Consider the following 20,996-nt stretch of genomic DNA (forward strand, 5'->3'; position numbering starts at 1 on the left):
GAATTCCGCTTCTGGTTAGTTAGGAACCTTCAACCGGGGAGAACATGGATAATATGGAGTGAGATTTCTTAAAATCTAACCACCCATATAACTGTAATCAAAGATACATTGATTGAGTTTATTCTCTATTACAATCAATTCTCTTTACTGTAATAAAACATTTTTCAGAAATGTCTACTCCCTAATAGATGGCGGTGTAATTCAATATAATTCAGTAATTTCTACTCGCTAATAGATGGCGCTGTAATTTATATAATCCGGTCGAACATTGTAGGGGTGTATATTAAAGAACCGTTTGACGTAGACGAAAATACGCCCACACAAACTGTCAGTGGGACAGCTAGAATTGTGTTAAGTTTGGTTTGGTCGATGTGATTTATTTTACCACTCAGCACAAGTTTTGCATCACCTATGGCGTTAAATAATAAGGTAAACGATTGCTTACAATATTATTAACTTAATAACTTGTCAGGTGGTGCAGGATAAGTATTTTCGGTGATTCACCCTGTGCTACTTTTGCCCTTTGCAAGTTTGTATATGTTATGCAAATATTTATATGTTAGTGCTTCTTCCCTATGACGTTGGCCATTCAGTACATTTCCCTATTGTTTCCAAAGAAAATCTCAGTAATTCTTAGTAAAGAACGCGGCATTTAAATTGAGAAATAGCAAGTGTTTGTTGCGGTTTTTACGTATTTTCATAAAAACAAATATTGAATGTAAATGATGTAGGTACATGAAATATAATCAAACACTAATCCTTAAGCCATGCATGAAACTATACTTGTTTATTTAAATTAATAATTAATATAATTTCTTTATTTTAAAACAAATTGAGTTCCATGTCTTCCTTTTCCTGTTTCCTCAAGTTTATTACTCATATCTCAATATTTGTAATACTATAATTATATTACAATTTTTATGCCATGTATTTTATTGTATTATCTTAGTCAAAATTAAGTACCTACATCATTTATAGCAGTGGTGATTTAAAAACAAAAATTAATGATGGAACTTAATCATTTAAATGTATAATTATTGGAGCAATAAAGAATATTTTCTTACTTACTAATTTATAACAACCTCTAGCAGCCCAGATGCCTATATTACAATGCGCTTATGAACGTCCAATAAAGCTACGGCTCTAACCTTACACCTCTGACCCAAGAAGATTTAAGTCCCCCCTCGCTTGGATACCCTCCTCGGTATCCCAATGTGGATAATATTTTAACCATGTACCACACTCGAGAAGCCATTCTGTGGGCAGATCAGTTAGTAATGTTTGCAAGTATAAGGTATTTGTATCCTGGTATTTAATCATAATGGATGGAGTAGCTGTAATTTTTAGAATAATATACCAAAAAGTGTCCGACAAAAAACCATAAATCTAATCATAGACAGCGCACTTCACTCCGTCAATATCGCCCCGGTTCTTATCTACTCTAGCGCTACTCTGGAGAGATTTGGAACTATTATTTATAGCTGACAGCTGGACACTTTTGCAACAATTCTGCCTAAGGATTTTCTGTTCCTTGCCTCTACCTTCCATAGTTTATTGATTTATTTGCAAACATTACTAACTGATGTGCCCACAAAATGCCTCCTTGAGTCTGGTGTATGATTTTGACAAATAAAAATTGTATTTGTCTTGGCAATTTTTGATGTGTTGTCGGTTAGAGGTTAAGATACGAGGGTGGATTGAAAAATTCGCGGCCTGAATATTAAAAACAAAACAGAGGTTTTTTAATTGATTTTTATTTTTCTACATAGTCCCCGTCGAGTTGAATGCACTTGTTCCATCTGGATTCCAGAGCCATTACACCACTTTTGAAGAAGCTTTCCTCGAGACCTTTAAAATACGCATCCACCTCAGCTTGGACCTCGGCGTTGCTTGAAAATTTCATACCACCCATATGTTTTTTAAATTGGGGAACAGATGAAAGTCCGATGGTGCTAAATCGGGTGAATAGGGTGGGTGGGGCAATAATTCAAACCCACATTTGGCAATCTCCGCCATCGATTTTAGTGACGTGTGAACACGTGCATTGTCCTGGTGGAAGATAACTTTCTTTGTCAACATTCCAGGTCTTTTTATCTTCAGAGCCTCGCGTAATCTGCGTAATAACTCGCAATAATAGTCGGAATTTATAGTTTTACCTCTCTGCAGATCGTCAACCATTATTATTCCCTTTGCATCCCAGAAAGCAGATGCCATGACTTTGTTGGCCGACAAAATTGCTTTGGCTTTTTTGGGAGGCGGAGATCCAGGACGAACCCACTGCTTCGATTGCTGTTTGGTCTCTGGTGTATAGTGGTGGACCCACGTCTCGTCCATAGTTACAAATCTGTCCAAAAAGTCTTGAGTATCGGCTTCATACAGGTTTAGACATTCACGTGAATTAGTACGGCGAGCGATTTTTTGTTCCACTGAAAGAAGCCTCGGGACCCATCTCGCCAACACCTTGCAAAAACCTAATTCGTTGACTATAATATTTTGAGTTCTTTCATAAGAGATGCCTACGATGTCAGCTATTTCCCGCACCTTTAATCGCCGGTCTTTCATTATCATTTCGCATATAATTGCCACATTGTCCGTGTTAGTCACCGTTGCTGGCCTCCCGGGACGAGGGTCATCTGCGATATTATCTCGTCCACGTTTGAATTGAGCTGCCCATTTTTTCACCATCGTATATGATGGACAGGATTGCCCTAATGTACTTTGCATATCATCATAAATTTGCTTCGGTGTCAATCCTTTTTTATGCAGGTATTTAATCACAGCACGCTGCTCTAATTTCTCCATTTTCACGATATCTACCGACACGTAACTTCAAATATGCCGTAAAATTGCTTTTAAATATAGACGCCAATTGAAATTTCGCGGGAAGTCAGTTGAATAATGACAGTTCAAAATGGCGGCAGAAAAAAGAAAAGTTTTTTTTTTTATTTGGCCAGGCCGCGAATTTTTCAATCAACCCTCGTATTTTAAATCAATTATCTATCCTAACCCTATAGTGTAGAAGTCCATTGATTTAAAGCTCAGTAAATGGGGTTTATCATACAAACCACTGCATCCAGTTAATATTTCTTTTATTACATCGATACACCGTATTAACTAAGATCAAATCGTACATAATATCGGTCGACGGCATTCCGCCAAAATCTGACAGTTCTCTATATAAAACTAAAATGACCATAAACACAACAACCAAAAAGTATAAAGCCCGGTGCATACTACACGTTATTATCAGTATAAGGCCACATACAGGATATTAACTATTGTGATGCTTACAGCTTCGGCCATCCTTTTTTTTTTAAAGTGAGCCCTCTCACTAAAAGTAATTATAAACATTAATAACAACAGCAATATATCGTAACACCTTTATCGATATCAAAGATAAACATTCACAACAACAGTATTTGTAAACTTCTACACAGTACACTTCTTATGCACAGTATGGGCTCACATGAATCAATCATAGCCAATAATAACCTTTAGCCTTATTGAGAAATAAATCTTAACGCTTAACATGCTTGAATCTGAGATCATGTAAACAGTCATTGAATACAACCAACACCTGGTAGCATTAACAGCCTTCTTTAGATAGTCTTTCAATATATAAACTAACTTACAATCATGTAAAATACTATGTTTTATGAATAAAAATCTGAAATCTGAAATCATGGTCTGCTCTAGGCAGTCTGCCAAAGTATAAACCAACCTCAACGATCACAGTCTGCCCTCAAGGCCTGATCTAAACAATTTGGCAAAGTATAATACATGATCGTAAACAATCACAGTCTGCACTCAAGGCCTGCTCTAAATAGTTTGGCAAAGTATACTACATGATCATAAACAATCACAGTCTGCACTCAAGGCCTGCTCTAAACAGTTTGGCAAAGTATAATATATGATCATAAACAATCACAGTCTGCACTCAAGGCCTGCTCTAAACAGTTGGGCAAAGTATAATACATGATCATAAACAATCACAGTCTGCACTCAAGGCCTGCTCTAAACAGTTGGACAAAGTATAATACATGATCATAAACAATCACACTCTGCACTCAAGGCCTGCTCTAAACAGTTGGGCAAAGTATAATACATGATCATAAACAATCACAGTCTGCACTCAAGGCCTGCTCTAAACAGTTGGACAAAGTATAATACATGATCATAAACAATCACAGTCTGCACTCAAGGCCTGCTCTAAACAGTCTGGCAAAGTATAAATACATGATCATAAACAATCACAGTCTGCCTCAAGGCCTGCTCTAAACAGTTTAAAAAAGTATATAACATGATCAGAAGCAATCACAGTCTGCCCTTAAGGCTTGCTCTAAACAGTTTGGCAAAGTATAATACATAACCACAAACAATCACAGTCTGCCCTCAAGGCCTGCTCTAAACAGTTTGGCAAAGTATAAATCAACATCAAAAATTACAGTCTGCCCTCAAGGCCTGCTCTAGGAATTTTAACAAAATATAACACATCATAAACAATCACAGTCTGCCTTCAAGGCCTGCTCTAGACATCATTTCAAAGTATAAATTGTTATAGCCTGCTCTAGACTTGACTGGTCTAGACAGTCTGCCATCACGGCCTGCTCTAAAAGACAAGCTGCTATCAAAGCCTGTTCTAGACAGTCTGCCAAAACTCACACCTAATCATTTTAATGATTTAATTTGTTAGGGCCTGCTCTAGACTAGATTAGTCTAGACAGTCTGCCACAACGGCCTGCTCTAGAAGACAGGCTGCTATCATAGCCTGTTCTAGACAGTCTGCCAAACCTCACACCTAATCATTGTAATGATTTCATTTGTTATGGCCTGCTCTAGACTAGATTCGTCTAGACAGTCTGCCATCACGGCCTGCTCTAGAAGACAGGCTGCTATCATAGCCTGTTCTAGACAGTCTGCCAAACCTCACACCTAATCATTGTACTGATTTAATTTGTTATGGCCTGCTTCAGACTAGTAGTCTAGACAGTCTGCCATCACGGCCTGCTCTAGAAGACAGGCTGCTATCATAGCCTGTTCTAGACAGTCTGCCTTCAAGGCCTACTCTGGGCAGTTTGTCAAAGTATAAACGAATATAATGAATCAGGCAACAAGGCCAACTTCTTCAATTTCAACATTTATTCAGCAAATAGGCCACAAGGGCACTTTTACACGTCAACATGGAATTTGCATACAATTTTAAAAAAACACATCAACAATTATAAAATACAACTAACCGCAAATATCAATTCAAACAAATTACAAGTATCTCATATTACAAGTACCTTAACAGCATATATACCTACTTATGGCCTCTAGACAGTCTGCCATCAGGGCCTGCTCTAGATAGTCAGCCAAAGTATAAAGTAACATAATAAACAGTCATGGCCTGCTCTAGACAGTCTGCCATTACGGCCTGTACTAGACAGTCTGCCAAACTGACCAACCCAACCAACCCAACACTCAGAGACTCTCGCTGGTCAGATGCAGATTGCTATATCCTGGACACGGCGTGTATAGTACGCCGGTTTCTCACTCAGCGGCCCTGGCCATCGGCAGCTTGGACCCTGCCCCACTGCTGACAGCACCATGTAATAGCTTAACCTTCTTTGCTTTAGTCAGCTCTTGCTGCGAGACTCTCGCTTATCATCAATTTCATTCGTCCAGCCAGGTTACCAGCGTTGAAACATAAAACAAATAAAAATGTTATAATTATTGGCAGTAGCAAAGATCGTTTTAGTCACAGTCATCATTAACAATGAACATTTTATAAGCCATAATTATCGACACAGTCGATCATTATCAACATCATCAGTCGTTACTATAATATACCTAATTATCATCTATATTCTATATTATCGTCATCAAAGTCGATCATCATCATTCAGTCATTATCATCTTCAACATCATCAATCGTTACTATAATATACCTAATCATCATCTATATTCTATATCGTCATCAAAATCGATCATCATCGTTCAGTCAAGCATTATCGCCGACATTGTCATCGAAATCACCCAGCTCCGTTATCATCATCGATTTGGTCAGTTATTGACCGTTATAGACATGGAGGCAAACACCGTCGCTGACACCGTCACTGTAGACGACATGTTCGGTCATATACATCATCATCGTTATCGGAACTCTGTTGCCTAAGATTTTCCTTATTAAATAAAATGACATAAATATTCAATCAATTCATCAACACTGAAAATAATTACATTTAAAACGTGTTTTTTTTTGTTCGTTGTTACATCCGGTTATTGCCTATACTAGTGATGACAACACACTTCATGGCGAAAATGCAATCACTAATTTTGTGTTTATTAAACACGGTTGTTTTGCCTAAATATTTTTAATATCACCCACTTATTTCTTGTCATCACTGTACCTTCTGTCACAAAATCATGTGTGTCTTAATCAAACTAAATTTTTATGATACAAAAATTTATGAATTACTTTATAAGGCTTCATTAAATTAAAATGTTATCTACTTTTAACTTCATTCATATAACTCACTCTGGTGTGTATATCCTTTGTTTAGGTCAATCACACAGTTCTTCACAAAACCATACTAAAATATCTTAGTAAATAATTGGTGTTACCTGTTGTATTCATCAATTTTACATTTTAAGTCAATTTTCAATGACAATCCTGTAAGTCTTGTCTTTTCAAAGGAACACTGATTTTGTTAGCATATTAATTTTATATAAATTGATTTTCTCAAACTTTACAATGTTTTTATATAACTAAGTAAACTGCTTTTACCTTTGTAAGACACTTTCTGGTCGTGTCCATTACTTACACCTTTACCTACTTTTTAGTAACCTGAAATTTAATGATTGAATACCACTAACTGTTAAGTTTATTAACCTGAACCTGTCATACAATAATTATTTCAGATTCACCCTTAAAGCAAATGAAACTATAAGTCACTAATAAATTGTATTTCATAGCAACAATTCATGATTTCATTCGTGATTTGTTATTGGATTGTACAGCTGCATTATTTAAATTTTCATACCTAGTAAATTTAAGAAAAATAATACAACATTCATTGACTTATAAATTTCTTCATAAAGATGGGACTTACGGCACCCAGTATGGTGCCAGCACAGCGGTGTCAGTGAATGCGAGCCAAGCGTGCACTCCAAAGTAACTATGCGACTGATGCAAACTCATCAACCATCAATGTGCATTGTAGCAATCGAACTAGGCACACCAAATGAGAATGTTCGGTTATATGAATGGGCATATCTTTACTTTTGAAATCTTTGACAACACTAATATTTTCAACAATATGACCATGTGTGTTAACAGCACAGAAAAGTAATCTGTTCACTCAATCCTGTTAAACTAATGCTTTTATAGGCAGAATTTGCACTATGCTATTTGCACTTACTAAAATGCATAAAAAACACACAAACATAGATAAATACTGCTTCTCAACTATGTAAAGGTATTAAGTATTATATATAGTATTAATAGAGCTACAAGAATTCTAAATAAAAAGACTTGCATGATGTGAAATGTCAAAATCCAAAACGGGCCCGAGACATCAACATCATATTCCCTGAATGATAATAATGATGCTTTGAAATTGTAATTTATATTTTGGCACCGTAGAGGAACATGACAGCAGTAAATTGGTGCAAGTCTGTTTTACAATATAAAATGGTACTTAATATCATTAATGATATTAATTTAACTTCCTTGGTTTGTATGTGAGGTGTGAGGGTTAATACCTTCGCTGCAGCATTAAGTGTAACTCGTAATTAACCATACTTTGTATGGGGTCTTTCAACCACCTACCGCAGTGAAGATGTCAAGTCTGGAATAATATCCCTATACTCCAATATGCAAAATTTCCATACATCAAATGATATCTAAAATTTCCAAAAATTCAGCACATTTATTTTCATCTTTAAATTGTATAAGTACCTATGTCAATATTTCTCATATACCAAATTAGATTATTGTGATGCTACATTTAAAACAATATTATGAAAAAGACATGAAACTATCAGTATCATTTCATATTTAAAAATCATATAGTGTGTGTGATTCCATTCATTCAGTTTTGTTTCTATTTGCCTCTCTTTAAATTTCCAGATAGATAATTTTCAATATACTTAGCAATGATAGGCAAGTAAATGCTTATACCTATATCATTCAATATCTTCAATTAACTTTTTTCTTTAGAATTTTCCCATATGAGTACCTAAAACCTAAATAACTTTTATAAATAAATAATTTGTTTGTTATCAAATCATAAACGAATTCATTTGTGTATTTTATCCAAAATGATTTAAATGATTTTTATTAAGATTCTATTGAGACCAAAGTAGATAGAAGTATATTTTAATGAGTGTGCTGCTTGCTAAAGGCCTCCTTTAGCTCTTTTTCTTTAAAACTATCATGGGCCACTGTCCTACAATTCTAGCCCGCTGACAGATTAAGTTCTTCCTCTCATCTTAGTTATACCATCATTCCATCATAGCAAAAACCTCTAGGATACCAATCCAATACCTTTTTTTTTGTTATCTCTTAACATATATAAGAATTATATACTCATGCATAATTAAAAAAAACCTTTCATTGCCATTAGTCCATCCAAAAATAGTAATAGTCAACATTCAACTTCCAGAATGTCATTATACAACTCAGTGTTAATAACTAGATTCACTGAGCACTTGCACTGCACAATGCCATCCTTACCGCGTTGCCTTCCTTCATAACCATGTCACAGGCTCTTAAGTATGGCTCTTGTCTCACCAGAAAGTTGATGGTTGATTGCTTGCGCTTGCATTTTCGAGATCTACTCTCATTGTATTTCGTCTCATCTCACAAAACCGAAAACAAACAATGACAAGAACACGGGTTAATAAATAGGTCAATACCATAGCAAATGTATGTAACTATGTACAGTACATTGAAAATTTAAAACAAAACTTTTGATTTATGCAAACGAAACGAACTGTCAATCGTTCTCTTTAGCGAGCAAAACAAACAAGCTAATGAAATCTTGTATCATTTATGTATATAGTATTATCAACTCAACTGTTTCGACTATGAAACAAACATTTAAAAGACCAAGCAACTTACATTTTTATGCACCTCTATACAAGTGAAAATAAATTAAGTGCATCCAATATCTATGTGGGCATTTGAATTCATAATCCCGCTTTCTGAGATGTAGAAGTCCATTGATTTAAAGCTCAGTAAATGGGGTTTATCATACAAACCACTGCATCCAGTTAATATTTCTTTTATTACATCGATACACCGTATTAACTAAGATCAAATCGTACATAATATCGGTCGACGGCATTCCGCCAAAATCTGACAGTTCTCTATATAAAACTAAAATGACCATAAACACAACAACCAAAAAGTATAAAGCCCGGTGCATACTACACGTTATTATCAGTATAAGGCCACATACAGGATATTAACTATTGTGATGCTTACAATAGTAAACAAAAAGTTACATCACAGCAGTGGCATATTCTAAACCTTAATAGCCTTTACTGCCAACATACATATTGTAATGAAATACACTTTGTTTCAAATTCCCTCTTAAAATAAAACAGGCCATGTGCGTAGGCAGATATAGATCGTGTCATTCACGATGACGCGTAGCTTGACTTGTATTGCCATGTTATTAAAGGTTACGTCTGACAAATCTGCGCGTCATCGCGGATGCCACGAACTATATGAGCAGGGAGGGGCAGGTGTTTCCCCCCTGGGGCTCAAATTTTACATACAATGTATGCCCTTCTGCGGCCTCTGTATCTGTAATATTTTTAGATGGTGATCTGGAAACTGTAAACAACTGGTTCTTTGTTAGTCCAGATTAGTCATATCCTACTATATCTTTGTTATTTAGGTTGATGCCTAATCTAAATATGATGCCACACGTGGATTTCACAGTCATGAAGAGTTAACAGTATTATTTGCGAAGAAACTTATCACCATTTGTGTTTATACTTACAATATAAAGAGCCAGTTGTTTGTAACGGATACTTAGAAAACATGACACAGTGCATGATCTGTTTACCTTTGTAAAGTACAATATAATAATAACTTGTGGTGGAATGAAGTACAAAAGGCTTAGTAGTAGTATTCAGGGCCAGCGACTCAGCTTATGGGTCATACTCAAACAGTTCCGCAGGGCCAATGACTCACATGTGAGTCATTAATAAATTCAAGGTAGGTGCTAGACAGACTGTATTATGTTAGACAAATATTGTGATTATTAAATAAAACAATAACATGATTGAGAACTCCGTTAATTCTGTCTAACTCCTTTTTTGTAGCGTCGGTCACGTGATATGATGACGTGTCGTAGTGCGTTCCAAAACGCATTACTTAACTATGAACATGATACACAGACAGCGATATATATTGTGGTATTGTTGGCGTGTGTGGTGCTTAGCTATACTATAATATATCTGTCGGCATCCTACGGTATCAGATTATCACTTTGTCTGCGACGAGCTTCAGGCACATCCCAGGATTTTAAAACAATTTTAAAATTCATTTCTATTATAATATCACTGATTGTAATTTGACTGCCAATTTTTTTTGTATCGTGAGCTGCTTGCTGTTAAACAAAGTTTTGTACGAAGCTCTAAAAATGAGATACCATGACCATAGGCAATAATTATCTTAATTTATTCTGTAACTATAGATTTAGGTTCTTGATTTTAAACTGGAATCTGCTTAATGCTAAAGGCTAATTAGAATAGGAAATGTAGAATTGAGAGTACTTTTTAGTTAATAAATAAATAATTTAAATAAATATTATAGGACATTATTACACAAATTGACTAAGTCCCACAGTAAGCTCAATAAGGCTTGTGTTGAGGGTACTAAGACAACGATATATATAATATATAAATATTTATAAATACTTAAATACATAGAAAACACCCATGACTCAGGAACAAATATCCATGCTCATCACACGAATAAATGCCCTTACCAGGATTTGAACCCGGGACCATCAGCTTCGTAGGCAGGGTCACTACCCACTAAGCCAAACCGGTCGTCAAAAGTTATAACTGGTTGTTGCAGATGTGAAGCATGGAGCGCCACGGACCGCCCGGCGTCAACTCGCGCGCGCTCAGCGCCACGCACTCCGCCGCCGACCTCGAGGTAACTATTAATTAATATTATATCCTAAATTTTATCGTTATAGGCGGGTCCATTCAGAGTATTTCAGAGTGAGCAGCTTTGCAAGGACATTTCCTCGCGCAGCAAACGCCCGGCCTCGCGCGGCCGCGTGCTCGTGTAACTTTTGCCTCTGCACGTTTGCTCGGCAAGATGGCGCCACTCAGTCAGCTGTTCAAAATGGCGCTGCAAGTAATGACTGCAGTGGCTTACGTTTCTTTTATTTTGCAATTAAAAACAATTCAAAAGAAAATGAGAAAGAAAAGGACACGATAATTTGCGATACTAGTTATTATTATATTTTTCTAACATTGCCATGTTATGACAACGTCTACACTGGCCGTTTTGTGCGCGAGAAAATTGCCTCGGGCGTATGCTCGCTCTGTGTGGACCTGCCTGCGAGGCGGTTCTTTTGTTTGGACGCGTCGATTAACCTGTACATATGCGTGGCATGGTTAGGCACGGTTAATATTAACGAAGACCGCTTTGAAATTTTTGAATTGGTGTTAAACCATCTTGTTTCTATAACCGCTATCACTTTCTATATGCATTACTTACTAATTTGGGATAATCTTATTTGGCTGTAAAAACTTCATAAGCCGCTTTTCTCACCAGGTGCTGAGGGAGATAGAGAACGTGTACTTCTCCCCCCCTAGCGAGTTCGACGCGGCGCGGCACGCGCTCGAGAGCGCGCCCGACCCGCCCACCTGCGACGCCATCGAACGAATGTTCACGAAGCTGAAGAGGCAGCAGCAGGTAACTTACTGTAGATTGGTCTTTTGGGCATTATTTTGTAATAATCTATTTGATTTAGTACATACATACTTTTTGAAATAATCATAGTACCCTGATACCTACAATAGTTCAGCAATAATACAAAATCGATGGTTTCTCCCAACCTATTGATTTTCGCTGGACATATTTACGATATATTTACGATAGCTCTCACAGTCCTCTATCATTTGACATCCATTACGCTTTTACGATTTATTTTAAATTTACCTCCGACGTTCCGAGGACGGCATCGTGGTCTCGGAAAGAAGGAAAAATACGCGATTAAGTCCTCTATCATTGGCTTTCGTGTAAACCGTATTGAAAGTCATACCGATTATAAAGGACCAACTATTTAAAGCAATATTCCTCCTTCCTTCACAGGTGGTATCCGGAAAAGCGTTGCACCTCATCTCCCAACAACGCGACAACTGCGATCGCGAATTCGCAGAAATCCAGAACATTCGCGAACAACTCGCCACCACCCTCCACACCTGTCAAACCGCCCGTAACCACCTCCGAACCGCCTCCAACCACCTAACCATATCCACCTTTGTGATCTTGGCTAACTTCAGGAAAAGACAGATCATCAGGTCAGTCCTCAAGTCTTTAGAATTACTCAGGAGTTTAAGAAGCGTCGAGAAAGATGTTCAGGAGTTGCTGCTTAAGAAGGAGTATTGTGAGGCGATCCAGTTGATTCTGAAGAGTCGGAAGGCCGCTGCAAATCATAAGGAGTATACATGTATTGCGGATTTAGCTACAAGGTTACAGGATACTTTAGACATGACAGAAGAGAAGTTAGACTCAGTTTTAGCTAGTATATGTTATAGCTTCGATGGAGAGACTTTCAGTAAGTTGAGGAAAGCCCATGCGTTGCTTGGGAAAAGCCAAGCGGCTATGGAGCAGTTACATATGCATTACTCCTCTGCAGTGAATGAGACATCTTTAAAATCAGTCAAAGACTGTATTGGGGAAGTCTCTATCGAAGTAAAGTTTCAAGAGATGTGTCAATCAGTACCAAAGGATAAAGCTGCCATTTGCTTTTTGAATCTATGCGAGAATTTGTTTTTAATCATGAGAAGTTACTATTTATTAGTGAAATGGCATTCGAAACATGAGGATGAAGATTTGCCAAGTTCAAGCGTGTTTGAAATTGAAAGAAATGTTAGTAGGGAGTATATAAAACAGAAGTTGAAAGGGGGTTTAGTGAGGATCTGGCATGACGTGCAAGCGAAAGTGTCGACATTTTTAAAGAGTGCCTATATAGAGGATTTTGCTTTTGAGAAGTTTATTCAGATACTCGGTATTTTGAGGCGGTTAATGCAAGTAGCTGAGGTATTTTGTGGTGATAAATCCGATATTTTAGAGGATTTTATAAAGAGTCATAGTATGTCGTATATCAAGAATTATCATAGAGGACGTATGGAAGAACTTAAGCTGTTCCTTGAGAATGAAGGATGGGAGCAATGTCCTGTCAAATCAACATTTACATTGCTAAATCTCCAAGAGTTCAAGAAGTTTAAAAAATACCTGAATCCAAACTTTGACACATCTATATCCAAAGTCAGTACACTATCTGATGGGACTTCCTCAGTCCATTCCCAGGATGACAGTGTGTATATTGCAAAATACTTCAATCAGAAAACCACGCATACTCCTTTTGAGATTTTCCGGAGCGACAATGTGACTAATGATGATATATTTGGCCTAGAACCTGAGATAGACGGCAGTGATACATCGGATGACGAACCAGAAGAGTTAAAGAGAGATTTCGTTGATGATGACGCTAAGAGTCCATCGAAAGTGAAACATTCCGTCATAGTGACTAACACCACTTTATCCGTCTTACGGAACTGCGGGCAATATTTACAAATCTGTAGATATCTCCCGCAAATATCTTTAGAAGTTGTCATGCTTATGAACCAGCTTTTCGACTTTTATTTCTACACTGTACATTTATTTTTTACTTCCGATCTTGATGTAGCTTCAGCTACTTTATATACTTCAAAGTTAACAGCCACTTTAAAAAGGATATCCAATTCCATAGATACTTCTAATTCAGGAGACTCGAAAACCTTCCTATGTCCAGAAATACCTCAGCATTTAGACTTATCTTCCGAAGAGTATCTACACGGCTTAAGCGAGCGTATAGTCGCAGTGGAAAGCGTCATCTTCCTCGCAAAGCAATTTGAGTTTTTACAACCATATTTAGAGTCGATAGTCGCTCAGCATCAAAGACTAGTTTTAGAACATTTTAGAGATAACACTCTAGCTAGTGCGGTGGATTTAAGGATGCCTGTATACATGTGCTCGGCCTCCAAAGCAGTGGACGCTAGAACCACTTTACTGGCCATGTCTCAAGTGCGATGGGATGTTAAGAATGTCGAGGTAGAAAACAGCCCTTACGTAGACATGATAACACGAAAAATTCAAGTGTTTGCATTAAGATTAGAGAATATATCAAAGAAGGTTACTCTTAACCTAGAAATTATAAATTCTATTTGGGCTATGGTGTCTAAATTCATCGTACACTTGCTGGTGGAAGGCTTTTCTAATGCTACAAAATGTTCAAATGGAGGCCGTGGACTCATGCAACTCGATTATAGACAATTATTTGTTAAAATTGAGAAAAATTCCGGTCTTAAACCTGTTCCGTACCAAGAATATGTCGACAGGTATGTTAAAGCGTACTATCTGCCTAGAAATGAGTTGGAAGAATTCGTCAGAGAGAGATTGGAGTACTCTAACAAACATTTGCTGGCTTTGGTGAGCTGTGCGTGCGAAAATAAGAGAGATAGACAAGAATTGACTGCTGTTATAGAGAAGAGAGATACTTAAAAATATCAAGGTCGCTTTAACCCGTGGTGGCTTGCGTGGGGTGTCATCGTGGACGATGTCGGAATACGCGAAGGTTAGTTTTGGGCTTTGGGCTGTAGCCACGCGTCTGACGTCTTTGTCGGTAAAAGGTAAACTATTTTTTTCTGTCCCGCCCAGGACATGTCATCTTGAAATGACACAAAAGTGGAAAAAATTAAACGATACGGTTATGTTACTTAAATGGAATAATGAGACTAGATTTATAATACAAAAATTATACAGTGCGTAAATCCAATACAGACGATAAATCAAACCAGACATAGAATTTACCCGCGTAATCATGAATTAAGAAGTTTTTTAAGTAAATATGACCCAGTAATTATTTCTTGAAAATTTACCGAGGAGCAATGTACTGCAAACATTACGAGAAATAAGATGTTACATGACTATAAAAAGCTCGTATCTCGTAACCTGTGTGCTGCTGTACATTGCGAGCCGAATTATTTTGTATGGTTAATATTTTAATTGTATTTCTAAGCAAAAGTCATGTCAATATACTTCTTAAATATGCTAACCACCGTTTAAAGGTTTGCCCGTATTGAATTTACACACTGTATTGAGTCGGCAGCAAACCTCGCTAAGCGGGCGGGGCCTACTAAATTATTTGAACTTTATTTTCAACATAATAGGAGCGTGTGTATACTGCTGATTGTATGTATGAAGATGGTTAATATTCATATGATGTTATGTAATGTACAAAATAATAGCGAATTTAATATATGCGGATCTGGAATGTTTTTTTTTTCTATTCGCTGCATGTATACTATCTACTCCCGTACGAATTAACTGTGCACTCCGCTGGAATGCGACCCCTCTCCCGCTGCCCCGCGCGGCGCCCCGCATTCCCCGCAAGCGCTCAGTAGCGATAGCATCTTTGTTGCCGTTGCGCGTGTCGTTTTAATCGTCTAAATACGGTTTAAATCTCCTGTTGTTATTACTAGCTACTACTTAGCGCGAGGTGCACAGTTAATCCGTACGGGTTATATATTATGTTTAGATTTAATAGCAATTGTGTTGCAATACAGGTAAAAAGTTAAGTAAAGACCCTGTTGTGTAGTATTGAGTGTGTTTCGTAGAAACGAACCATATTTGAAAATTGTATTTTAATGAACGTTTGTCTATTCGTTATTTACTTACCCAAAACATACCTATGGTTGATCTTGTTCACTTATATTATAATTTAATTTTCATGAAGATTAAACATAAATTATAGTACATCCTGCATCAAGGGGTAAGTGAAATATTGGAAACTAGGGTGTTAATTCATAACAGCCGCAGGCATCCACCCACGGTTGAAAATTGTGTTAAAGTATTTGCCTTTTGTTCAGTACACCTATGAAATAAGATCTTTTTCGAACAAGTGTAATGAAATAGTACATTACGATACAAGTGCGAAAAATAGGAAATTCGAAACGAGTGGCGATAAATTAAAACACGACCGAAGGGAGTGTTTTAAATTGACACGAGTTGCGAATTACAGTATTCGCACATGTATCGTACAACGTTTTACAGTACATATGGCCCTTTAAATGTTCGACACAGTAACATAATATGCTACTTCTCGCACTAGTGCTATAAAGTAGCCCCATATGTACTGTAAATGTGTTTTACAGTACATATGGTGCTACTTTCCCGCACGCCTGCGGGAATGAGCACTTTCTGTGCATATGTCGAAACTTTAAAGTGCCATATGTACTGTAAAACGTTGTACGATACACGTGCGAATAGGTAATTCGCAACTCGTGTCGATTTAAAACACTCCCTTCGTGTTTTAATTTATCACCACTCGTTGCGAATTTCCTATTTTCTGCACTTGTATCGTAAATAACTATTTGTAAACTGTATTACAAAAACATGCCAGAGGGGCTTTACTAACATGTTGTAACTGTACAATTAATATTTTATTTAAGCTTGTCATGACAGAATTGATGTAAAGCATGGCGGTAAAATGGTTCACATGATTTCAAGTTTCAGTTGATAAAATGAGAGAGCTATGGAATTATTATAATTAAAATTATGACATTATCGAGTAATATTACTTATACTGTATTTTGTATATTCATTTATCTTGTACGTTAATTTAAGATTAAGGTCGAAGACAATCACGCAATCTCAAAAAAAAGACATTAATTATAGGCGACATATTTATATTGTTTTATTTGTATGCTGGAACAGTATTTTTGAAAGCTTGATAGTAATTAAATATTTGTTGGTCACATTTGTTGGTTTAATTTGATAGTTAAATTTTTTTTTTTTTATATATACTACGTCGGTGGTCAAACAAGCATACGGCCCGCCTGATGGTAAGCAGTCTCCGTAGCCTATGTACGCCTGCAACTCCAGAGGAGTTACATGCGCGTTGCCGACCCTAAACCCGCCCCCCCTCGATGAGCTCTGGCAACCTTACTCACCGGCAGGAACACAACACTATGAGTAGGGTCTAGTGTTATTTGGCTGCTGTTTTCTGTAAGGTGGAGGTACTTCCCCAGTTGGCATTTTAGATCTTTACAATCCATAGATTTTGTTAGTTTATCTAAGCTACGTACCTAATAACTAGTGTTAGTATTTACTAAGTACAACTAAACTAAAAGGAACAAAACAACGTACAGGTCGCCCAGTCACAACTACCAGGTGCCTCCATATTCGACAGTCGTATCTATCGGGTAATACTTTCAGGTAATACATACCCATCAGTAAAATTGTATGAAGGATATCTACGTGTTGGCTTCGGCCGCGTACGCGCCTTCCAAATTTCTGGAACACCATTGTTCCGTATACTGGACAAAACATACAAATAAAAAATCGGCCAAGAGCATATCGGGGTGGGGGCAGTTTTCTTGAAAATTTATAAAAACTAAAAATGGGGATATAAAAGTGGGGGGGGGGGGGGACGATAACTTCTCGGCATGTTTTTACTTCTATTTATTCTTATAAATTATTATAAAGCCCTTTTTATTTCCATTCAGCCTCTTTTCTTTTCTTCTTCTTGTTGTGCCATGTCATCATCTGACGTCGGCGACCATCTCTCGGAACTTATTTCTATCTTTTGCTATTCTATTATTTTAGCCTGCATTTTATTTAAGTTACTTTTATATAGATTATAGTTTATAACTTTTTATTTGTTATTTATTTATTTTTATTTTACTAACTATTTCTAGTGATCGGAACCCCTTCTTGGGTATAGGCCTCCTCCAGCTTATGCCAGGCCTCTCTGTCCATTGCACTCTTTCTCCATTCCTCTCCTCCTATCGCTTTTATATAATCTGTCCACCTTTTCCTGGGACATGCTCTTTTCCTCTTTCCTCTTGGTCCTTTCCATCTTGTCTCTAATGTAGTTTCTTAGTATGTATATATTTTTTTGTGTTCCTTTTTAGGGTTCCGTAGCCAAATGGCAAAAAACGGAACCCTTATAGATTCGTCATGTCCGTTTGTCTGTCCGATTATGTCACCGCCAGGGATCGGAACCGGTTTTTTGGAAAAACTGAAATAAACATATATTTCGGTTTATTTTATACTCCAAATATAGGACTCGGTTGTGTTTTTAGATAACGACTTCGTATTATTAGATTGCCCAATTAGAAATGAAATAATTAACAAAGAACGAAAAAATACCGTTTTCGTTCCCATACAAAAAATACCGGTTTCCGATCCCTGGTCACCGCCACTTTTTTTCGAAACTATAAGAGCTATACTGTTCAAACTTGGTAAGTAGATGTATTCTATGAACCGCATTAGGATTTTTACACAAAAATAGAAAAAAAAAACAATAAATTTTGGGGGTTCCCCATACTTAGAACTGAAACTCAAAAAATCTTTTGTCATCAAACCCATACGTGTGGGGTATCTATGGATAGGTCTTCAAAAATGCAGAGATGTGAAAAATAGTTTATAAAAAGTATTTAAATACAAAATACAAATACTTCCTTGATATACTATTTCAAATGCAAAATACAATATAGTTTTCAAATTTGTATTTAAAATACTAAATACAAAATAGGTATTTTCAAAATGCTTTTTTAAAATACAAATACTTTGCGATAAAAGGTACTCTTAAATAGTGAATACCTAGTCTGAATTAAAAAGTTAGTATTGCTCGGAATTTACCAGTTGGAAAGGCTTTCTTTATTCTTTAAAAATAGTGTGTATATCAGTCCTCTAGAGTGCAAATTTTGTGTCTCCCCATGTTTAACGGTTGAATGGACTTTTAAGTGATGGTTTTTAACGGTCAATTATTAAAAGCATTAATTTATATTTGTATAGTATATACCTCTCGTTGGTTGGTGAAAACGTCTCGTTTGTGTTTCACCAGGGCAGAAAAGTTTGTTTACCTCTCGTGCCTTGAAATGAAACCCTTGCAACGCTTAAGATTCCACATTTTTATATCTCGCTACGCTTGTGGTCATTTCCGGCGTTACTAAACAGATTCACCAGTTCCATGTTAAAATAATAAATAAATAAATAAATATTATAGGACATTATTACACAAATTGACTAAGTCCCACAGTAATAAGCTCATTAAGGTTTGTGTTGTGGGTACTAGACAATGATAAATATTTATAAATACTTAAATACATATACATAAGGTCGATATTTAAACGATAGATACAATAACAGCTTCGACAGGAAAACATAACATAGCAAACGCGAATCAGTCCGCGCGATCTCGCGAACTATTACATAAACCCTAGAGGTTTTCAATAGTGGCTTATTGTGTTAAACCCTGTTTCAAAAAAATCATAGTGAATAAATACACTATAAAAAAAAAACAGAAAACACCCATGACTCAGGAACAAATATCTGTGTTCATAACACAAATAAATGCCCTTACCAGGATTTGAACCCGGGACCATCGGCTTCATAGGCAGGGTCACTACCCACTAGGCCAGACCGGTCGCCATAAAAGAATGAGAGAGTTGCAAGGATTGTAACGTCAGAAGAGATTGTAACTCCAACTTACTTCACCTAATAAAAAGTATTTTGTATTTTGAAAATAGGTCCCAAAAACTATTTGAAATAAAATACAAAATAGTTTTCTTTAAAAGGTATTTAAATACAAAATACATAGGTATTTTGCATTTTGTATTTGCATTTTAAATACAAGTATTTCAAATAAGTCACTGCAAAAATGATATTTAGGTTCCTAATATCATTTATTTCTAAACTGAATTGTTTGCGCGAGAGACACTTCCAAAGGGAAAAAATGTGTGTCTCCCCCCCCCCCCCCCCTGTAACTTCTAAAATAACAGAATGAAAAAATATATATGATATACATTACCATGCAAACTTCCACCGAAAATTGGTTTGAATTTGAACGAGATCTAGTATAAGTAGTTTTTTTTAATAAGTACGTCATAAATGGTACGGAACCATTCATGGGCGAGTCCGACTCGCACTTGGCCGCTTTTTTTATGTCTGTTTTTTTTCTGTTGTATGTTGCGTTGGCGTATGTGCCGCCACTATCATAGTTTTAAGTCAGGTCCCCACTGAAGACCAGCGCCACGGATTGCCGCGGCATTATGCTGAGTGGGGATCCTATTTTAGCGTCCAATGTTATTCTTTCTCTGTATGTTCTTCATTTTCCAAATGTAATGTGTTGTGGCGTTAAATAAATGTATTTTCTTTCTTTCTAATGTCCATCTTTTGTCCGTGTAACGTGCAATATGTATTTATTCTTATAAACCTAAAAGCTATATGCATGCCAAGTTTCGTACTTTCTGTCGGATGGGACCATACCTCGGGCTAAGGAGCCGCAATTAAAATAATTTCCATTATTTTAATATCTAGAAGTTTAGAGATTTTTACTTCATTTTTTTCCTATGTCATTAAATATAAAAATAATAAGTAATTAAATTCAAAATAATTATAATATTGATCTCTAGCTCCTTCGTTTTTCTTTAATTTATTCATTATTATAAGAGTTGTGTTGTCCACACAAGTGACTTTTTTAGGGTTCCGTAGTCAACTAAGAACCCTTATATTTTCGCCATGTCCGTCTGTCTGTCCGTCTGCGGCTTTGCTCCGTAATCGTTAGTGCTAGAAAGCTGCAATTTGGCATGGATACATAAATCACGCATGGCGACAGAACGGTAAAATAAAAACTAAAAAAATGGGGTTCCTCCCATACACAATGATATTATTATCCATAAGTGAAGGTAACAAAAAAACAACAGTA

At 36.6% G+C, this 20,996-nt stretch overlaps 1 protein-coding gene across 1 annotated transcript; it reads left to right on the plus strand.

Annotated features, from left to right (window-relative positions):
- Positions 1-88: 88 nt before the first annotated feature.
- Positions 89-15,504, plus strand: LOC133531326 (syndetin). Its single transcript, XM_061869463.1, has 4 exons — positions 89-429; positions 11,081-11,161; positions 11,792-11,932; positions 12,332-15,504. The coding sequence occupies exons 2-4, from the start codon at positions 11,090-11,092 to the stop codon at positions 14,783-14,785; spliced, it is 2,667 nt and encodes an 888-aa protein (XP_061725447.1). The 5' UTR covers positions 89-429; positions 11,081-11,089; the 3' UTR covers positions 14,786-15,504.
- Positions 15,505-20,996: the final 5,492 nt, after the last annotated feature.

This window comes from Cydia pomonella, chromosome 25, assembly GCF_033807575.1.
Source record: "Cydia pomonella isolate Wapato2018A chromosome 25, ilCydPomo1, whole genome shotgun sequence".
Classification (NCBI taxonomy): Eukaryota; Metazoa; Arthropoda; class Insecta; order Lepidoptera; family Tortricidae; genus Cydia; species Cydia pomonella.